This window comes from Bidens hawaiensis, unplaced genomic scaffold (genome assembly GCF_021521415.1).
Source record: "Bidens hawaiensis isolate Kalapana, Puna unplaced genomic scaffold, B.hawaiensis_p1.1 tig00016935_1, whole genome shotgun sequence".
Classification (NCBI taxonomy): domain Eukaryota; kingdom Viridiplantae; phylum Streptophyta; class Magnoliopsida; order Asterales; family Asteraceae; genus Bidens; species Bidens hawaiensis.
This window is the reverse complement of record NW_027492562.1, coordinates 64,676-83,721: the sequence shown is the minus strand read 5'-3', so window position 1 is coordinate 83,721 and position 19,046 is coordinate 64,676. Positions and strand designations below refer to the sequence as shown.

The 19,046-nt window shown below is 35.0% G+C and overlaps 2 protein-coding genes across 3 annotated transcripts; both read left to right on the top strand.

Annotated features, from left to right (window-relative positions):
- The first annotated feature begins 5,751 nt into the window (after positions 1-5,751).
- Positions 5,752-9,201, top strand: LOC143552480 (DUF21 domain-containing protein At4g14240-like). Of its 2 annotated transcripts, none has more exons than XM_077042694.1 (13): positions 5,752-6,033; positions 6,535-6,611; positions 6,731-6,814; positions 6,906-7,019; positions 7,192-7,275; positions 7,369-7,440; positions 7,564-7,631; positions 7,794-7,881; positions 8,079-8,152; positions 8,249-8,576; positions 8,672-8,718; positions 8,791-8,866; positions 8,948-9,201. In XM_077042694.1, the coding sequence occupies exons 1-13, from the start codon at positions 5,790-5,792 to the stop codon at positions 9,059-9,061; spliced, it is 1,470 nt and encodes a 489-aa protein (XP_076898809.1). In that variant the 5' UTR covers positions 5,752-5,789; the 3' UTR covers positions 9,062-9,201. The 2 variants fall into 2 exon arrangements, with proteins under 2 accessions (XP_076898809.1, XP_076898808.1); XM_077042693.1 differs by having other exon boundaries at positions 8,945-9,197.
- A 2,270-nt stretch (positions 9,202-11,471) lies between these two features.
- On the top strand, positions 11,472-16,112 carry LOC143552458 (putative E3 ubiquitin-protein ligase LUL4). The gene is made up of 3 exons (XM_077042673.1): positions 11,472-11,950; positions 14,319-14,832; positions 15,986-16,112. Exons 1-3 carry the CDS (start codon positions 11,487-11,489, stop codon positions 16,097-16,099), a joined length of 1,092 nt encoding a protein of 363 aa, XP_076898788.1. The 5' UTR covers positions 11,472-11,486; the 3' UTR covers positions 16,100-16,112.
- The last annotated feature ends 2,934 nt before the right edge of the window (positions 16,113-19,046 follow it).

Genomic DNA, 19,046 nt, shown 5'->3' with positions numbered 1-19,046 from the left:
CCAAAAATTAAATTTTTCTGTGGTGACCAACATAAATTCAAAAGGAAATCATTAGCCTCATATTTGGCGGGCAGGTCGGGTCGGTAACAGGCCATAATGGTTTGGGGTCAGGTGTTTAACGTCAGTGTTTGTTTTTTTTTAAACGTAACAATGAGACGACCAATGGTTAACGAGGCATGTGGTTGGACAAATTTCGTGGAGGCAAGTTGACGTACACACAACCATATTTAATTGAATTTATGTACTCGAATTCTTTGATTGACTCGCATTCATGGAATGTACATTCAATATGTCGCAGGTATGAACGATATGTTTTACTCATGTGTCATTTCTGGTTTTATTTTATAGAATGTTGTTTATTGATATAGTTGGTTGACGCAGGCATGCAACAATATAATTATTCAGCGAATTACTATTCTTGCACCAGTTGGGTCTCCAAACTCTAATGGAATTATACCTGGTAATGACTTTATGTTCAGTTGACTTTTTTTAATCAAACTTAAATAATCTAAAAAACATATTTGTCAACGTTTAGCATGTAGGTCTAACTTTTCAGAGAGTATAATTGTCTTACTCGAGTTATTTTTGAAGTCAAACTTGATTTGGTTGACTTGAATGATATTTTCCTTTTGAAGTTTTGTTTCATTAAACATAATTACCTTTTCTGTTTGTGTAGTCAAATATGTTAAAACACTGGGGACTTTCCTATACTTCTGACCATAGGCATTGCAGTGCAAACTTTCTGAGCCTCATCCCTAATGCTACAACAATTGGCTGCTAACATGTCTTGAAGACAAAAATATGAGACACTCAAATATGATGTAAAGAAGGCCTATAACGTTGTCGTGTTTAAGATAAACTATGCAAGCCACACACGTTTAATTGCTTTTGTTAAGCATCGCAAACCCCAAACACTTTTCACTTTCAACTTCTTTTTGTCGTACAATACTAGTTATGAAAACAAATACACATAAAATTTAACAGAGTTGTGTTTGGGAAGAAAATGATTATAAAATGAAACCATAGCGCAAGGATTAAAGATATCAAAGTTGGACTAAACTAGTAAAATGGCAAACTATGAATACGAAAAAAAAGACTTAACTCTAAATGTTTTTATATGGTATTTTTGTAAGTTTCAGTTTTTTTAAATGTTAATAGTTCTTATAATTTTCCTTTTTCTTTACTTTACTCTTTACCAACTTCTTTTTTATTGAAGAATATTATCATGTTGGTCAATTCCTAGTTGATCTCAACAACACGTGGTCACATGTCTATCATTCAAGAAGTGACATATTTGTGCGTAATAGCTTTCAACCTCGTAGCATTAAGAGCGTCTTCAATGCTTTGTGATGGTTTGAAATTCAAACATCTTAATCATCCATTCAAATTCTTTCTCATTTCATTCTCACTCTCATACACACCTTACAAACCATATTGAAATTCCAAACTCTTTTCACTCTCTCTCCTTCTCTCTGTCTCTCTCTCTCTCTCTTCCATCTAAGAGCCGCCTAGGATTTAAACCTTCAAACAACACACCATTGGAGATGCCCTAAAGTTGTGGTGAGGGACAAAAGGAAAAGACATCTAGAGAGAAGTCATGGTCGGGGTAGGTTGAACTGAAGAGGGGATAAGACTTTTAAAAAGATAAGATAGAAGAGAGCTTGAGGTTTTTCATTTATGCATTTATCAATGCTAGTTAAAAGCTTTATGTCATTACTACGTAACCGAGTTTTAACCTTCTATCATTAAATAGCACGCTGTGGTTTAATATAAAAAAATAAAAAAATAAAAGTGTGTGTATTTGCATATAATTGATAAGTTTGAAGAGAACCATATTCACCAAGAAGGGGCTTGGTGTGAAGAGAATGACGTTGGATGGCTAAAAAGAGATGGTGTTTGCATGGGTAACGCCGTAACGGTAGTGTTGTGGGAAACACCTCCTTTTTTGGTTAAATGTGGCTGAAGTGAAATGGTGTTTCGTTCTTGGTGATCTACAACAAATGGTCTAATAAAAACTAACTTCGGGTAATTTTCAATAATTTTTATTTCAATATTAATTAAAAGTAAAATATCTGAGTATGGTTTAGTACTCATTGACCATTTTAACAATTCTAATATGAAAAATGTTATTTTTGGACCTTTTTTAGTCTGATTGCTTGTTCGTTATTTTCTATTTGATTTGAATTGAATTTGTTAGTGTTGTGGACAGAAAGGGTAGCCGCCTACCTTAAAGGTTTCATCTTTTTGAGGTATATAAACTACCCCCCTTAACTTTTGACACCGTCTCCATTAACGGTTCCTAAAGGATCCAAGTGAAAAAGAAGAGAAACTTGTAAATTTTATAGCTTTTTTTTCCGAGCGGCCAAGTCTAGAACATATAATATTGTACTTTTATCTAGTTATAATACAGTGTCACTTTATTTAGTTCATGATAAAGATATATTATTATATGACCCACTAATAATACAAGTTTTGTTTCTCGTTCAAGAAAACAATATAAACAAATTATTATATGATCCAACCTGACTTAAAGTATGCTTATCGTTAAACTTTAAACAATTAGACAATTTGTTTGATTCGTAGAAAAAAATCCTAAGTACATCACTAATGTCACATGTCATACACTCTTAACCTCCTCCTAATAAGACACCAACATGCAACAACATGAAAATAGAAACCAGTATCACTATTGCTTAACATAATATAGACCGTACATTCCATTTTCAGCTAATCAATCATAACCTCTAGAAATGAAATATGAGTGACATCTCTTTAAACAACAACGTGACCACATAACACAACAAAAATTCACCTAATCCCACACCATCAGCCGCCATGGCATGCCACTTAAATCAGAACAAAATATAATAAAATATAATAACCTATGTGGCAATTAGCCAAAGGGAGTAAAGCAGCCTAGCTGAGCTCGAATTCGGCTTGATTTCGAGCTATTTTGAGCTCTTTTTTAAAACTTAAGTTTGGTTCATTTATTATTAATTTTATTAAGAGAGAACTGTTACTTTTGTCTCTGTGAATTGCATTTTTAGTCAATTCCGTCCAATTTTTTTAATCATTTTTGTCGTTGTGGTTTCATTTTTTTGTCATTTCAGTCCAAATCATCAACTCCGTTAGTTTTAGTCTGTTAAGTTTTTATGAAATGACAAAAATACCCTTATAAGTAAATAGAATAAATTGTCATTTTCATCCATATGGTTAGCTCACTTTTGCCATATCCGTTCAAAATAAACTTATTTTTAGTCATTTCCGTCCTCATAGTTTCTAAAATTTGTAAGGGCAAACTTGTCAAATCACACCATCTTTTTTTATATATATTTTTTTATACGACTTGAGAAAAACTTTAAACGAGCCAAAACTCGGCTCGAGCTCCTCCCGTACCTTAAACAAGCCAAAACTCGGTTCGAGCTTAGCCATGCAGTGTAAAACTAATACATAAAAGTCTAAAAAAGTAGTAAACACAAAAATATACGGCTTGTCGAGGCTCTACGTGTCTGCTCGAGCTTGAAAATACTCGATTTATTTCAAACATTTATCAATTTCAGCTCGAGTAACTCGGGAGCAGCTCGTCTCGTTTTCAATACCTGGTGACCACACCTCACATTTCACGAGATGATCTATGTCACAAGTCCCATAGATACATATCATTCATAATAAGGCTGAGGGGTGCGGAGCGCTAGTCAGGGCGCGTGAGGGACTTCGATAGCGCCCCGGGGCGCGAGAGCCACACCACCGGGGCGCGAGAGGGGCGCGAGAGGGGCGCGAGAGCGGAAAACGAGGCAGGCGCCAGGAGGCTCGCGCGCGTGAGTGGCTGTGGGAAATGGGAAAGAGCCGTTGGAAGGCTTTAATAATGAATAAAAATATTTTTTTTTTTTTAACAAAATCATCTATATATATCACAATACATATATCACAATACATATCAAACACAACCATTCTCACATACTACAACCAAAACGAATATCACACACCACACCCAAAACCCAAAATCACCCTATCTTCGAAACCTTTTTTTAAAAACATGTCTGGAAATTGGTACCCAAACCTAGATTCAGATTACCCTTACGACGATTTATGGTCGGCACCGGAACAACCGATGTTTTATTCGGGGTCGCAACAATCATCCGGCTTTCAACCATCCAACATGCAACCGTCTCCTAACTTTGTAGTTCCGGAGACACAAGAACCGGAACCAGAAGGTGAAGCTGCGGGACAAAGAAGACGCGTCCACCGGAAAAAACAACTTGCAACGGACGGGTCGGGTTCGGCTTCGACCGGAAGGGCGAAACGGAAAATCACTCCGTGGTCATCGGATGAGAAGGAAGCCCTGTGTCGGGCTTGGATAGCCATTTCTGAGGATCGGCGTTGCGGTAATTGTTTTAACGTTTTTAAAAATGATTGTAAATAAAAAGTTAAATAAAAAAGTTAAATGGCTTACAAATTTATTTACATAATTTTGCAGCCGACTACCAAAAGAGCAAGGTCTTTTGGACAAAGGTTAGGGAGACGTTCTATTCGCTCGTTGGGAGTACAGAGCGGAATCCCGATATGATTTCGGGTCGGTGGACCGAAATTAGAAAATTTGTCGGCTTGTTTACTAATCTGTTCAACAGGAACGCCGGTCGTATGAGACCAAGTGGCAGTGACGATTTGGCGGTCTATAATTTCACTGTCGAAGAGTGGAAGCAGGAGTGCCTGCGGAGGTATGGGGCGGTGAAGACGTGGGACGGTGTAAAGTTGTGGGAGAGGTTGAGAAGGTGTGCCAAGTGGGTTGAGCTGGTGGCGCCGGACCTTGATGCGGAAGTAGGGCCGAAACGGACTAAAACTAGTTCGTCTGGAGCGTACAGCACAACGGACGGGTCGGATTGCCGGGTTGGATTCGACCTAAACGTTGCGGGGGAGGAAACGTCTTCACCGCCGAGGAGGCGGCCATTGGGAAGGGACGCCAGGGGGAAAAAACCGGCTGAGGGGGAAGCCGTAAACATCAACGATCTTGTTGAATCCCTCAATAAATTCAACAAAACCCTGGAGGTGGTCTCTGTTGACAAAAAGGAAAAAAAAAGAATGAGAGATTTGGACTTCCTTGCAAGAGACTTCAGCCACCTAAATCCGGTCGACCAAATGCTGATGGAAAAACAAAAGGAACGTATCCGGAAGAGGTTGATCGAAGAAGACGAAGCCGAAGAATAAGAATAATGTTAATGTGTTTTTTTAATTTTTTTTAATTAATGTGTTTTTTTAATTTTTTAGTACTTTAATTTTTTTTATATATTAATGTGTTTTTTTAATTAATGTGTGTTTGTTTAAATAATTACTTGTTTTTTTAATAATACGTTTTTTTAATACATTTATAAAAAAATAAAAAAATAAACCGCTCGCGCCCCCTCTCGCGCCCCTCCACACCATGCCCCGGGGCGCTATCACCACTACCAATACCCATCTTATCAAGTTTCTCTCTCTGCCACACGTCACAATATTATTGGATGGCGCCCCCACTCACGCCCCCTCTCGCGCCCCCCACACCCCTCAGCCTAATAATAATATAACTAATTAATGCACCTCTTAACCCTAACGGAATAATTGCTGGTTCATAAATCCGATCCGATTCAATTCAATTTGTCTTCTTCTCGCCCAATCGAGAACTCATCCACTGTCAGATCGAATCCATTCATCATTTAATTAACACTTCATATTCAATTTCAACAACAAGTTAACCGTTAACGAGCTGTGATTTTGATTATTGAATTGAATTGTGATTGAATCTATACATATACATGATGCATGCGATAAACGCAGTGCAGATGATACGAATGGCGATTACTAACCCTAGCGGTTCGACGTTAGGAGCTGAAATCGAATTCGGATCGCCGATGTTTTACCTCTACGTCGGCATCTCGTGTTTTCTCGTCATTTTTGCAGGTATTATGTCTGGTCTTACGCTCGGATTGATGTCGCTAGGTCTCGTTGAGCTCGAAATCCTCCAACGAAGCGGTACACCCGTCGAAAAGAAACAAGCAGGTTGTTATTGTTATTGTTATTACCTATTAGGTTTTGAATTTAATTTAAGTTTGGAATTAGGATTTTAATCATTTGATAGGTTAATTATATTTGAATTTAAATAGAATTTGAATCATTTGATAGGTTAATTTAGGTGTGAATGAAATGATTCTATGGAAAAGGATTGTTTATATATTTGTATAAAGTGTGAATAGATAAAGAATTAGCTTTTAGGATTAAGGCATTTACCTAAAGTTTGATTCTGACTTTAAAAGATGATTCTGACACCTTATTCTGTAAATGGAAATATAGCATCTGCTTTAATTTTTTGTGCAGAAAGTGCCAGTTTATCTGTCTCGGTGACGGTTATTATATACGGTTATTATATCGTATTTGATCTAAGATGTTTTTGGGATTTTATAAATGTTTTCGGTGTGTAGGAGTGTAGGACCTGTTTTGTTGCATTGGATATTGTATTTATTATTTTCTGATCTTGATTTTGTGCAATATTATGGTGTTCAGGTGTTATATTTCCGGTGGTTCAGAAGCAGCATCAGCTTCTTGTGACATTGCTTCTGTGCAATGCAGCTGCCATGGAGGTAATATTTTCTTCTTTTGGATTTTCTTATTAACTATTAGTTCATTATTATTTTTTCACCATATGTTTAGCTTTTCTAACAATATTAGTGTTCATGGTTTATGCTGTTGTAATCTACAGGCCCTGCCAATATACCTGGACAAGATTTTCAATCAAATAGTTGCAATTGTGCTTTCTGTAACATTTGTTCTGTTTTTTGGAGAGGTAGCTCACAGAAATCAGATTTTTTTTTTAATTGAAGTTTTATGTATATGTGTATCAATCTGTTAAAATCAACTGTTTTTGCATATTACAGGTGATTCCACAAGCAGTATGTACCAGATATGGACTTGCTATAGGGTCTAGTTTAATTTGGCTTGTGAAGGGTTTGATGATAGTTTGCTATCCAATTGCCTATCCTATAGGCAAGGTAAGTTCTTACTTTTCGCTTGTATGTTGTGACATTTTTTTGTTATTTGAATAGACAAAGTAATTGTTTCGATTCATATATCGTGTGCCCTATTTCCTCATAATCATGTCATTTCGTATAGTCATGTTAATGAAACAATGCAGCTTATGTTTACACTTATTTGTGATTTCAGATGCTTGATTTGGTACTAGGACATAATGATGCTTTATTTAGACGAGCTCAGTTGAAAGCCCTTGTTTCAATCCATGGCCAGGAGGTTAATTTTTTGTGTGCTCTAATTATTTTGAGAACATAGTAATGATTTTCTAAATGACTTTAATAGAATAAATGGTATTCGTTTATATTCCAGGCCGGTAAAGGAGGTGAACTCACTCATGACGAGACAACAATTATCAGTGGAGCACTAGATTTAACTGAAAAGGTATTACATATCATAAACTTGCATTTGTATTATTTCAGACTCGTTGTTTACATAGTATGGTTTTTTTCTTCAATTATATGGAGTTATGGTGTATTATATTATTACTATGTTTCCTCTGATCAGACTGCAGAGGAGGCTATGACACCAATCGAGTCAACTTTTTCTTTGGATGTCAATTCAAAGTTAGATTGGTGAGTTTTGCACTTCAACATGATTATACTATCACTTTATCATTTGGTCTTCTTTTAACAGTTAACAAGTTCACGAGTAAATATTCAAACTTGTTAATCTTTTAAAGAGTTCTTCTCAACCATTCAATTTATATGTTTTTATCTAGTTTGTTAATATGTCAGGGAGGCAATGGGGAAGATTCTTGCAAGAGGTCACAGCAGAGTCCCCGTTTACTCTGGAAACCCTAGAAATATTATTGGACTTCTATTGGTAAGTTGTCACTAAATCTGTCATCTTCGACCCTGTTTTTGGTAAAGAGTCAATACTGGTTATAACATCTCTAACGGGTCAAATATTTAAAACAGATCGAATGTGTCAAAAGTGTATTCAGAATGCATAAAACGTCTCACTAAAAAATGATTCTCATTGTAATATAATAATTTGAAAATGATATCGTTGAAGTGTAGGTGAAAAGTCTTCTTACTGTAAGAGCAGAAACTGAGACTCCAGTAAGTGCGGTCTCCATTAGGAGAATTCCAAGGTGTGTTATCAACTTATTATATCACTTTAAAGTCAATATGAATTGTTTTATAGCTTTATAACATTAATCATGATATGTTATATAATATTTCGTCAGGGTTCCAGCTGACATGCCTCTATACGACATATTAAACGAGTTCCAAAAAGGAAGCAGTCATATGGCAGCTGTAGTCAAAACAAAAGGAAAAGGCAGAAAACCACCGACACTTGCAGAAGAACCAAATCAAGAAACAATCACCATTCAATACGTTCAATCTACAAATCCTCTGGTATTAAAGCAGGGTGACAAATCCGATACCGTGACAATTGATGTTGAAAAAGTGGCCCCACAAACAAATGGAGTGCCTTATTCAACTGAAGAGATTGAAGAAGGTGAAGTTATTGGTATAATCACATTGGAAGATGTGTTTGAAGAGCTCCTTCAGGTTTATATTTTCACATTCTCTCATTGCATCATTTTATCGGTTTTGGTTGTTTAAGTTGATGATTTGGATTTTGGTAACTTTGTGGATCTTTGTAGGAGGAAATTGTAGATGAGACGGATGAGTTTGTTGATGTGCATAAAAGGTACTTAAAGTTGTATAAAATACTGATCCATATTTTTATAAAATAAAACTGACCAATGTTTGGTTTTCACAGGATACGTGTAGCAGCAGCTGCAGCTGCTTCATCTGTAGCCCGTGCTCCTTCGGTTAGGAGATTAACTGCTTTGGCTGTAAGTAGTCATCTTTTTCGATACATTATATTCTCATGTGCATTTTATATTTATTTTTAATATTAAATAATGCAGCAGCAGCAGGGAGGTCAAAATAAGGGAGGTCAAACACCAAGGAAGTCCGGTGATGATGATTCTACTTCATCTAGGTTTCAAAGGGGTCTCGCGGAGCCTTTGCTGAAGAAAGAGCCGTAAGTTTCATATTGAAGTCGATTTTGTAAGGTGAAGTTTCATGCTGATTGCATAACATAAATAAGAAAGGGATGTGCAATTAGTTATGAATGGTTGGTTCTCGGGGCATATGATACAGACAGGTATTTTTATTAGTTTTATCTTTTGGTTTCGTTTTTGGTATGAAATTGAGGTCACATATTGTAAAAGTTAATAATACCTGTAACTGTAAAGACCTCGTGTTTTCTTTGTGCATGTTTTATTTTAGGCTTACATAAACATGTTGGCCAACTGTGTGGTGTTTGATTTATTTTTGGTGCATATTGTCATAATCATCATTAGTATTTGAAAATGAAAGCTTCCGGGAAATATTCCCGATGTTTTAAAGATGGTGGTTGGGAACTTTAATCACAAGTTGGGAACCAATTGTGTCGTTAGTCGATTTGCTGAACTTAGCTAGATCTCTTTTATGATATGTCTATTTGAACTAGTACAATGGCGTGATGATCAATAGCGTGAAATTGCTCACGCTCATACTCATCCAAGTACAATGGCGTGATGATCAGTAGCGTGACAATTAATTACCAACTCGATGATCAATATAATGAACTGTAAAATACAAAAATGGTGATAGCGTGAAGCACCGAAGCAGTTAAAGCTTGCATGTTCTAAAATAATTTTTCACAATATTTTGTTATTTTGACTTTAATTTTATGATCATCAACTTGTCTAATATTACGACTTTATTTTTGTTCATTGATGTTTATGTTTCAGACTTTTTATTTTAAATTCGTTTATACATGATGTGTTTCGTGCGGCATATAAACAATCGCACCTTATAAGTTCTTTTTCTTGACAAATGAACACAAATAAGAAAAGCATATCTGTCTACGTGTTTTTGTTTGTTTATTGTTAAAGTTAAATTAGATAAACAAACATACCTTACCTTCATCAACCTTAGTCATAATTCTTCTATCATTTCTTAATTCTTGTATTATTTCTTAAATGAAATATTGTTTTGGCTTCGGCAAATTTTAAACCGAAAATAACGACCCACAAAAAAAAAAGAAAAAAAAAGTAGTGAATATTATCTTGGAAAATAGAAAATCAACCAGGAGAAGTATTTGATGCAATACACGACGAGCCTGATTCAAATGATAAAGACATTCTAGTGTTTGAATTGTTGATTAGTTTCAGAACTGATATAAACATGTTATAACATGAAATGATTCATATTGATAAACAAGGGTTTAACATTGAGTCTCTTGTTTTCAATTCTAATTCATGTCTTTGTGGTCTTAGACTAAAGTAAATATTCCGTAAATATAACCTAACAAAAACTTTTTTCTTGAACAACGCTTAGAACAAGCGCAATACTCTAACGAGTCTTCCTGTGAGACGGTAGGGCTGAGCAGAAAACCGAATTAGCTTTAAAAACATAACCAAAACATTAACCAATGCTTAGTTTTCTGTTTTGTTGAAATACCGAATTTTCGCTTTCGGTTATCCATTTTTTAGAAATCGGAAAACGAACCGAACCGATTGATGGTGTCGAAAATTATGAAGACTGAAACTAAATTTTGAAGATGAGTAAGATGATAAACAAAGATTGGTACTATATATATATGGTACCACACACCAACTTTTGTTTATTAAATTTATTATATATATATGGTACCATAATATGTTCTTACAATCTTAAAATGATCATTTTCTTTTATTCATTTACTATTATTATTACTTTTTTGCAATGCTGCATACTATGTAGTAAATAGGAATAGAAAAAAAAACAATATAATTGAAACGAAACCAAAAAACTAAAAACCAAACAGTTTGTATATTCAAAAAACAGATGGCTTCGGTTTAACATAATAACCGAACCATAAAAATCCCGACTAGTCACCGATTAATCCCCAGTCCTCATATCACTAATTAATTTGACTAGTCGGCCATTTAATCGGTCAATGGTCAAATCCGGCCAAAATCGGTGGTTTCCGACAACATTCCAACCAAAATTAGCGGTTTATGGCGAGATTCCGAACAAACAACGGCGAATCTGTGTGAGATTCCAACAAAAACAATCGGTTTTAAGAGACATTCCAGCCAAAATATGTTTGTATATGTAAAAAACTGGAAATTGCATGTAAAAATGTGTATGTATATATATAAAACTGAGAATTATAGATTAAAATCCTATCCGTTTATTTTCAATTAATCTTGATTAATCCCGATTACTACACATATTTTATCAATATTGTAGTTGAAGTCGTCGTCTAAACCGTGTCTTGACAATTCAACCACCACCGCCATCACCAGCAGCAGCAGCTACACTCGTAATTGACGACTTTCATTCCATTCTCGTCAAATCAAAACCAGATCTCATCTTCATTTCATTCACTACTAATTAATAATATAATCACAGCAGCAAAATCAATTGATTAATCAATCAATGGGCATCTCATTAAGCAGCAACCGTAGACGAAACAACAACACTTATTATCATCAAACCCCACCACCGTCACAACTAATATCCTCTTCACCATATCCTACCACCGATCCATCCTACTCATCACCACCACCACCACCAGCCTACCATCCCTACACAGATAATAATAATCATGCTTTAATTGTTAGACCTAATTATGGAGGTTATACTCAACCTCAGCAACCACAACCACAACTGCAACCTAATTATAATTATGGTTGGGGTCCACCGGTGCGGCCGCCTTATATGGTTCCGGTTTCGCTTCCGGTTCCGTCTGTGGCACCACCGGCGTATGTGGAGCATAACCAGGCGAAGAAAGTTAAGAACCATGTGAATTTGCATAAGGATACTTTGAAGGTGGAGGTTGATAAGGATAATCCGGATTGTCATCTCGTTTCGTTCGTCTTTGATGCTTTGTTCGACGGCAGGTTAGCGTTTTCGGATGTTTTTGGTATTGTTTGATGTTCATGTTGAATTTGTAAATGGAGATTGATGTGTAGTTTATAGTTTGTAGTTTTGTCGATTTAGTTAACATACTTATTAAGTGGTGATAACGAAGAGGATATCACTCAGCCATTGAAGGTTTAGTAGTATCTAGGGTCGTTTGTCGAGAGTTGAGTTTTTTGGGACTAGAGGTTCTCAACAAGATTAATAAAGAAATTCTATAGGGTTGTAGTTTGCCTAGGTCCTAGCTATGTTATACATAGTTGATTGTTGGATCATGAAGCAGACGAAACGCGAAAGTTGGAGGTGGAAGAGATGAGAATGCTGAAGTGGATGTCTGGGCACACAAGGTTGGAACGGATAAGGAACGAAGTTTTACGGGACAAATTGAGGGTGATGTGTTTCGGATGATATAAGGGAGGGGCGATTGAGATGGTTTGTGTAGGCCTGTAAACGAACCGAACGTTCGGTGTTCATGATCTGTTCAGCGGGAAGTTTGTTTATGTTCATTTATTTAATAACGAACGAACATGAACAAATTTTTGTGTTCGTTTAATTAAACGAACGAACATGAACACATGTTTCGTTCATTCATTTATGTCCGTTTATTTATGTTCATTTATGTCCCTGTATGATCGTTTACATATTAATAGAAAATAATTAAATATTATCTTGAATCTTGAAGAGTCATACACTTATGGTTTTATATGTGTTCATTTATGTGTCGTTTATGTTTGTTTGTGTTCATTTACATTTGTTCATATATGTTCGTTTAGAATTTAAACAAGTGAACATTATTGAACACGAGCATGCTCATTTTTTAAATATACGAACACGAACACGAAATATGTGTTCGATTAAGTGTTCGTGTTCGTTTAAAGTTAAATGAACGAACATGAACATGCCCTTGTTCGTGTTCGGTCGGTTTGTTTACAGGCCTAGGTTTGGGTATGTGCATAGGAAATGTATGATTACTTTTGTAAGGAGCGTGGATACCCTCACAGTGGAGGGAAAGAGGAGCAGAGTCATGCCCGGACTTACATGGGATGAATAGATAGAAGGATTTATTGGGACTCACATCTCTCTAAGGACATGATTGGTGACACGAGTTCTTGGAGAGTCGAATAAAGGCTATGGACTTTTAGGGGGCGTATAGATTAGTCCTAGCTAGTTTTTGTCTCTTACCTAGTTGCCTATCTTACTCTTTCTGCTTTACCTTTGTTACTAGTTTTCGGTGCTAGTTACCTTCTAGGTGGTTTTTGATCATTATGCTTACAAACTCTAATGCTGAAGTAATGAAAAGGTTGGTTAAAAGGAGGGACATTGTAATTCTTATGGAGTCCATTTATGTCGATAAATGTATCTGCTTGAATAATCAGAGACATAAATCATCCCACTATAGCAAGGGGTGTTTGGATGTGCGATTTGAAAGTGATTATTTGATATTGAATAGTTATAATCAGATAATCATCTGTGATATTTTGTTTGTTGAAATCTTGAAGGTGGTGTTTAGATATACCTTGCCATTTGAAATTGATTGGTGATAGGTGATTTTATTGTACTCCTTGATAATCGGTTTTTATTGAAACTAGTATGAAGCTGATTATCCAGGGTTTGGATCAAATACAAATGATATTAACATGCTAAACGTGAGAATCAAGTAGAGTAATTATATATACAAGTAGAGTAATTATGTAATTACTCTATAATAATTACTCTATGATGTAATTACATAATTACTCTACTTGTATATATAATTACTCTACTTGATTATCACGTTTAGCACGTTAACCTTCCCCGATTATCCAAACCTACTTACTAGACCCCATAATAAACATTATATGTTACTGAAGCTTTCAACTTTATAAATCTTTTTAGTTGTAAATAAGGTTTAATATTATTTTAGTAATATAGTTTTTCTGATAATTTTCAAATATTCTAAGGTTTATACTTTCATTTATTACATTTGCCAGTTACAACATCAGTACCGCACTTAACACTAAAGGTGCATTTGTACCTTAATAATAGTTTTACAAAATAATAGTCTTGCACTACAGTTTTATATGATTTTGCATATATGTTGAATTTGATTTTGCGTCTTAGATGGTGAGATATCCGAATTTATAACGGCTTAATTAAACATATACAACCAAATTTGCCTTTTGGAAGGAATTAGTTATCTGATAACTGATTGCTGTGACTTAAAGCGGAAGTAAAATGTTTTTAATGTTTAGACACACAATTCTGCTTCTGACTATCGGGTCAATTATGTGTTTTCGATGATGTGATATCCTTATTATTTTTCTCTTTTCACAACTAATTATTTTTCACTGTTGAATTTTCAAATGACAGCATAACAATTTATTACTTTGCAAAAGAAGAGCCCGATTGCAAGTTTGTTCCAGTATACCCTGATGCATTCGTACCAGTCAAAGTCCCTTTCCAAAAAGGCCATGGTCAAAGATTCCAACAGGCATCAGGAACCGGCATTGACTTTGGTTTCTTTGACTATGACTCTCTTTCAAAACCATCATCAGGGGAAGATGTGTATCCACTTGTCATAGCTGCAGAAACAACCGCACCTCTAATTTCTATTGATGAGCATCCTTATGACCCATTATCAAATACCGTTTCTGCCCCTCGTAAACAGATCACACAAGCTGTTTTGGAGAAAAATAATGGGGACCCTTTTAAAGTTAGAGTCATGAGACAAATATTGTGGATTGATGGAGTTCGTTATGAGTTACGTGAGATTTATGGAATTGCGCAATCTGAGGAAAGTTTTGATGATACGGGCTCGGGAAAAGAATGCGTTATTTGTATGACTGAACCTAAGGATACTGCTGTACTTCCATGTAGGCATATGGTAAGTTTCTTGCTGCTTGCATATAAAATATTAACTATTTCTTTTAAATTTTGATGGTCAATTAGGTTAATGTGGTGGTTAGATGTATGGTTGGCATCTGTTCTTGATTGAGGTGGGAATTTAGTCCCGTTTTATTAGAGAATTATTCAGTTCAGGTTATGCTAGGAAAAGAAGCTAAAAAGGTTGAACGCCTTGAAGGTTGCCAAAAGTGAATTATATTTGACACATGCTAGTTATTATGAACATGACCCGTTCTAAAAGTTACTTGTTTTGACCTGTAACACAACCTCTATTCGATCTGCTCGTTTGCCAACTTAATTTGTGGTTTCAATTATATGTATTAAAAGACCCTATATGTAACTTGAAGTAGGGAAATGGGCCTGTTGGGGGGTGTAAACAAACTATATGTGGATCAAGCCTCGAAGGTATAGGTGGCAAAATGCCAAAATGGGAAGGTTGGGTAACGGGTCAAAATTTGTTTAGGTCAAAACGGTAACTTTTGGTACAGGTTGGACCGGGTTGACTTGGAATACATTTTTGCTCATTTTTGTGCATTAGGTATATAGCAAATTTCAGGTTCATCCTTAAACTAAGAAAATAATAGGAATCATCCGTTATGTTCAAATGTGTTTACACTTTGTAAAAGAGACGAAAATACCCTCGTGTTCGAGTCACGTGTCCAGACTTAACAGAAAAAACTAATGCTCGTGAGTGGAAAGTTAAGGACGAGATGCGTATAAACAAATTTGAACATAAAGGATGGTTCCAGTTATTTTCATAGATACCTAAAGGACAAACTCAAAAAGTGTAATTTACTCTAAATCTTTTTGTCAGTGCATTTAATATGATTACTGGAAGTATTATTACAAATAATATAATATTTTGTGTAAAGCAATCTAGCAGGTTGTATCACTTGTATGTATTGAAATGAACATGGGCCGACTTGCTACCCGTTTAACCAATCTTTTTAGCTATTTCTTTAGTTTTACCTGTCTAATTCATTAGAAAGAAGACATAAATCAAGTTGACCTGTTCATAAGTACACGGTCAAAATTGTATACGCGTCGATTACACCAGATTTGTTTATTTGCTATATGCTTGATTTTTTTATTAGATTCTATATTTTATTTTAACTTTTTTTTGCATGATTCAGTGTCTATGCAGCGAGTGTGCAAAAGCATTGAGGCTTCAATCAAACAAGTGTCCGGTGTGTCGTCAACCGATTGAAGAGCTAATGGAAATCAAAGTTAATACCAGTGATGACTGATGAGTGATCCTTTTGTTATTATCCTTTCCTTGTCACTAAATCCAGTAAAAACATAAGTATATTCTTTTCCTCTTATTCAATCTTATGGTGTAATTAATATTATCATGTGTATGTATGTTAATTGTTAAAAGCTGCTATCTTTATCCTTTGTCTAGTTAGTTAGTTAGTTAGTTAACCATGGTTTCTTTTTCTTTAATAATCATCACTGTGACCCATAAAGTCAAGTCAATGAACCCAAACCTTGTGTTTCTTATGTCAAATTTACCATTTTAGCCTCATACCCTTTTCAGTTGCAAACTTGGAATGTAAGCTTTGCTTTATATCTTCTTTACCCTTTTGGTCATATTGTCTGAAATTTGTTAAGTTCATGAAGGAAACAAGGCTTTTGCTTTCCAGTTTTTCACTTAGACCCCATAGTTTCTTGTTTCAACACTTGTACCCCCTAGCTTTATAATTCAAATAATTAGCCAATGGAGAGAATATTATATAGCTATAAGCCTATAAGCCTACAATGGGCCAGCTATAAAAGCCCTTTTGGGCCTTGGCCCTTGTGTCCAATTTGGCATGCAAATATGGAATCTCACTTCTGAATTCTGAATCTCAAATTCATTGGTTCTGCAAAGTTTCTGAGATCCACACCTTTGCGTTGACCTTTAATCTTTTTTGTTTAATACTTATTTAAACTAATATCTTAAATATGTTTTAAGTTACTAGTTACTACCAACATAATAACACTATTTTAACACTATTTAAGAGGCTTTAAACTCATGGAAACACACAACGGGACGACTTTCAACGTGTTTGATCTGTTTGAGGTTACACGTTAGGCGTAAACCGTAGCTAATTCGACCCGTAGATGGATAAGAAGGGATTGTATTTGTAAATTAAATCTTTAGAAAAGAGTAGAAGATGAAGAGAGAATATTTGACAATTGACATGGAAGTTAGCACTGGGAGAGAGACAAAGTGTGAGAGCATCTGCAGAGGGGTGTGGACATCACAAGATACAAAATTGGTGCAGTAATAATATTGACTTTCTTGCATCTTTCTGAGTTTTTGTTAATCCTATACAACATGTTATGGTATTGGTATAGCTTGGGGACCATCTCACTTGTCTCATGCATTTCTAGCTAGGTTAATACTTACTTCAAATTAAAAGCCTTTTACTTTTCAAAACTTCAATTATTTTACTCCCCGAAAACGAATAGATTCGATGCAATCATGCTATAATAATGTGTGAATTGTGCGGTGTAAGTTGTATCGTACATGATTTCCATTCTTGATGTGTGGAATGGGTAACTTCTCTTTCCCAAAGAACATACACAATCATGCAATAACATAGCATTGCTAACACCAACCAGTATTGTATGTTTTGCCTAGAAAAAACCTACGAATAGAGTTTATGGTAATATAGCATTACTCTTTATGTTGACGACACGCAACTTATAAGTTATAGCTATTGCTTATATCAAATAGTGTTACGCATTACTATCTAGTGTGAGGGGGGCTAAAAGTTGCATATGATGGTTATGAGAGTTCCAAAGGGTGACATAAATTTGAAGGACTATCCAAATGAATATATATGCAAATAGTAATCATCATCCACACACCATGTGATGTACATGTGTTAAACTACAACATAAATGGCAGTTTCTCTAAATGCATATTATACATTTCATATTCACTTTTCAAATGTCACCACCATTTTATTCATCTAGACAAAGTCATGTCATAAATAAAGAAATAGGGTTTTCTTTGAGTGTGCTTCAGTCATCTCTTTATGGTAAAACTTTTTGTTAATATATGGTTTCCATATTTGATTCTTGTTATTCTTCTAAAATTATACAATTTTCTTTTTATATACTAATATATCCTAAAATTAAAACAAACAAGAAACGCGGTATCTCAAATCGGTTGATATCCATTCATTACTTTGAGCTTCCGGGTTATCGGCGGGTAAAGTTTACTTTTTAAAGTAACCAAAAATTCAATTTCAAACTCGTCCAAAACTTTTACGCGAAATATGTATCCAAATTTCATGTTTCTTACAATTTTAATAAACTTATAAGTATTATATAATGTATTAATCTTCTTGATTGTAAGTACTATGCATCATCTAATACCATATTAAGTATCTAAAACAATGTTTAAGAACAAAAAGTAAAACTTTCATATCATGATTAGCCTTATAAACATACTATATATAGTTAGAAACATTTGTTTAGAAAAATGAGACATAAAATATTTAAAAAAGTATAAAAAATTGTCAAGTTGTTTACGTACAGGATAATTTATTAAAAAAATTAGGTACAACTAATGGAATAACATCAACCTCGATAAATATCACATGCATAAGTAGACGAGTCAAAGGTCACGGTCTTTAAATTACAAATTAAATAAATTAAATATTAGTAAAAAGTCTTTTCTGTGGACAAATAAATACTTGTATATTGCCACTAGGGTTTTTCCCAATAAAGGAGTGGGACCCATAATTTGCTTTAATTTATATATGTTTAGTTTTTGCTTAATTATATAACTTGTGGACTAATTTTTGTATCTTTTATTAATCAATTAAAATATTTTTTAAGAGATACTTGGTAAAGTGTAAAAAGGATCAAAGAAGATTCTTCAAGGACTGATAATGTCAATAGGTGAAAGTATATGTTTGGGTCTATTTTGTCATATTTGAAAGTGTGATGCAAGTGCCAATATTGTGATAATTTTGTGAAGTTACATAACTCCTGAATAACTAGCTGAAGAGGTAGGTCTCAGCAGAGCCCAGTTGGACCCGCAAGACTCACCTTGAAGAGGGACGTCTGCGCAGAAACCAACTGGATCCGCAGGACCCACCATGCTCAGAGACGTGACGTCCTTACGCGCAGTACGCAAGCTATTCCCGCAGGAAATGCCTCCCAATGGTGAAGGACTCTGCCTGTTCCCGCAGCTGC

Coding starts and splice junctions, on each gene's coding strand:
- LOC143552458 (XM_077042673.1), top strand. CDS start 11,487: ATGGGCATCTCATTAAGCAGCAACCGTAGACGAAACAACAACACTTAT. Junction 11,951..14,318: donor GATGCTTTGTTCGACGGCAG/GTTAGCGTTTTC, acceptor TTCAAATGACAG/CATAACAATTTATTACTTTG. Junction 14,833..15,985: donor TACTTCCATGTAGGCATATG/GTAAGTTTCTTG, acceptor TGCATGATTCAG/TGTCTATGCAGCGAGTGTGC.
- LOC143552480 (XM_077042693.1), top strand. CDS start 5,790: ATGATGCATGCGATAAACGCAGTGCAGATGATACGAATGGCGATTACT. Junction 8,153..8,248: donor TCCATTAGGAGAATTCCAAG/GTGTGTTATCAA, acceptor ATATTTCGTCAG/GGTTCCAGCTGACATGCCTC. Junction 8,577..8,671: donor TGTTTGAAGAGCTCCTTCAG/GTTTATATTTTC, acceptor GGATCTTTGTAG/GAGGAAATTGTAGATGAGAC.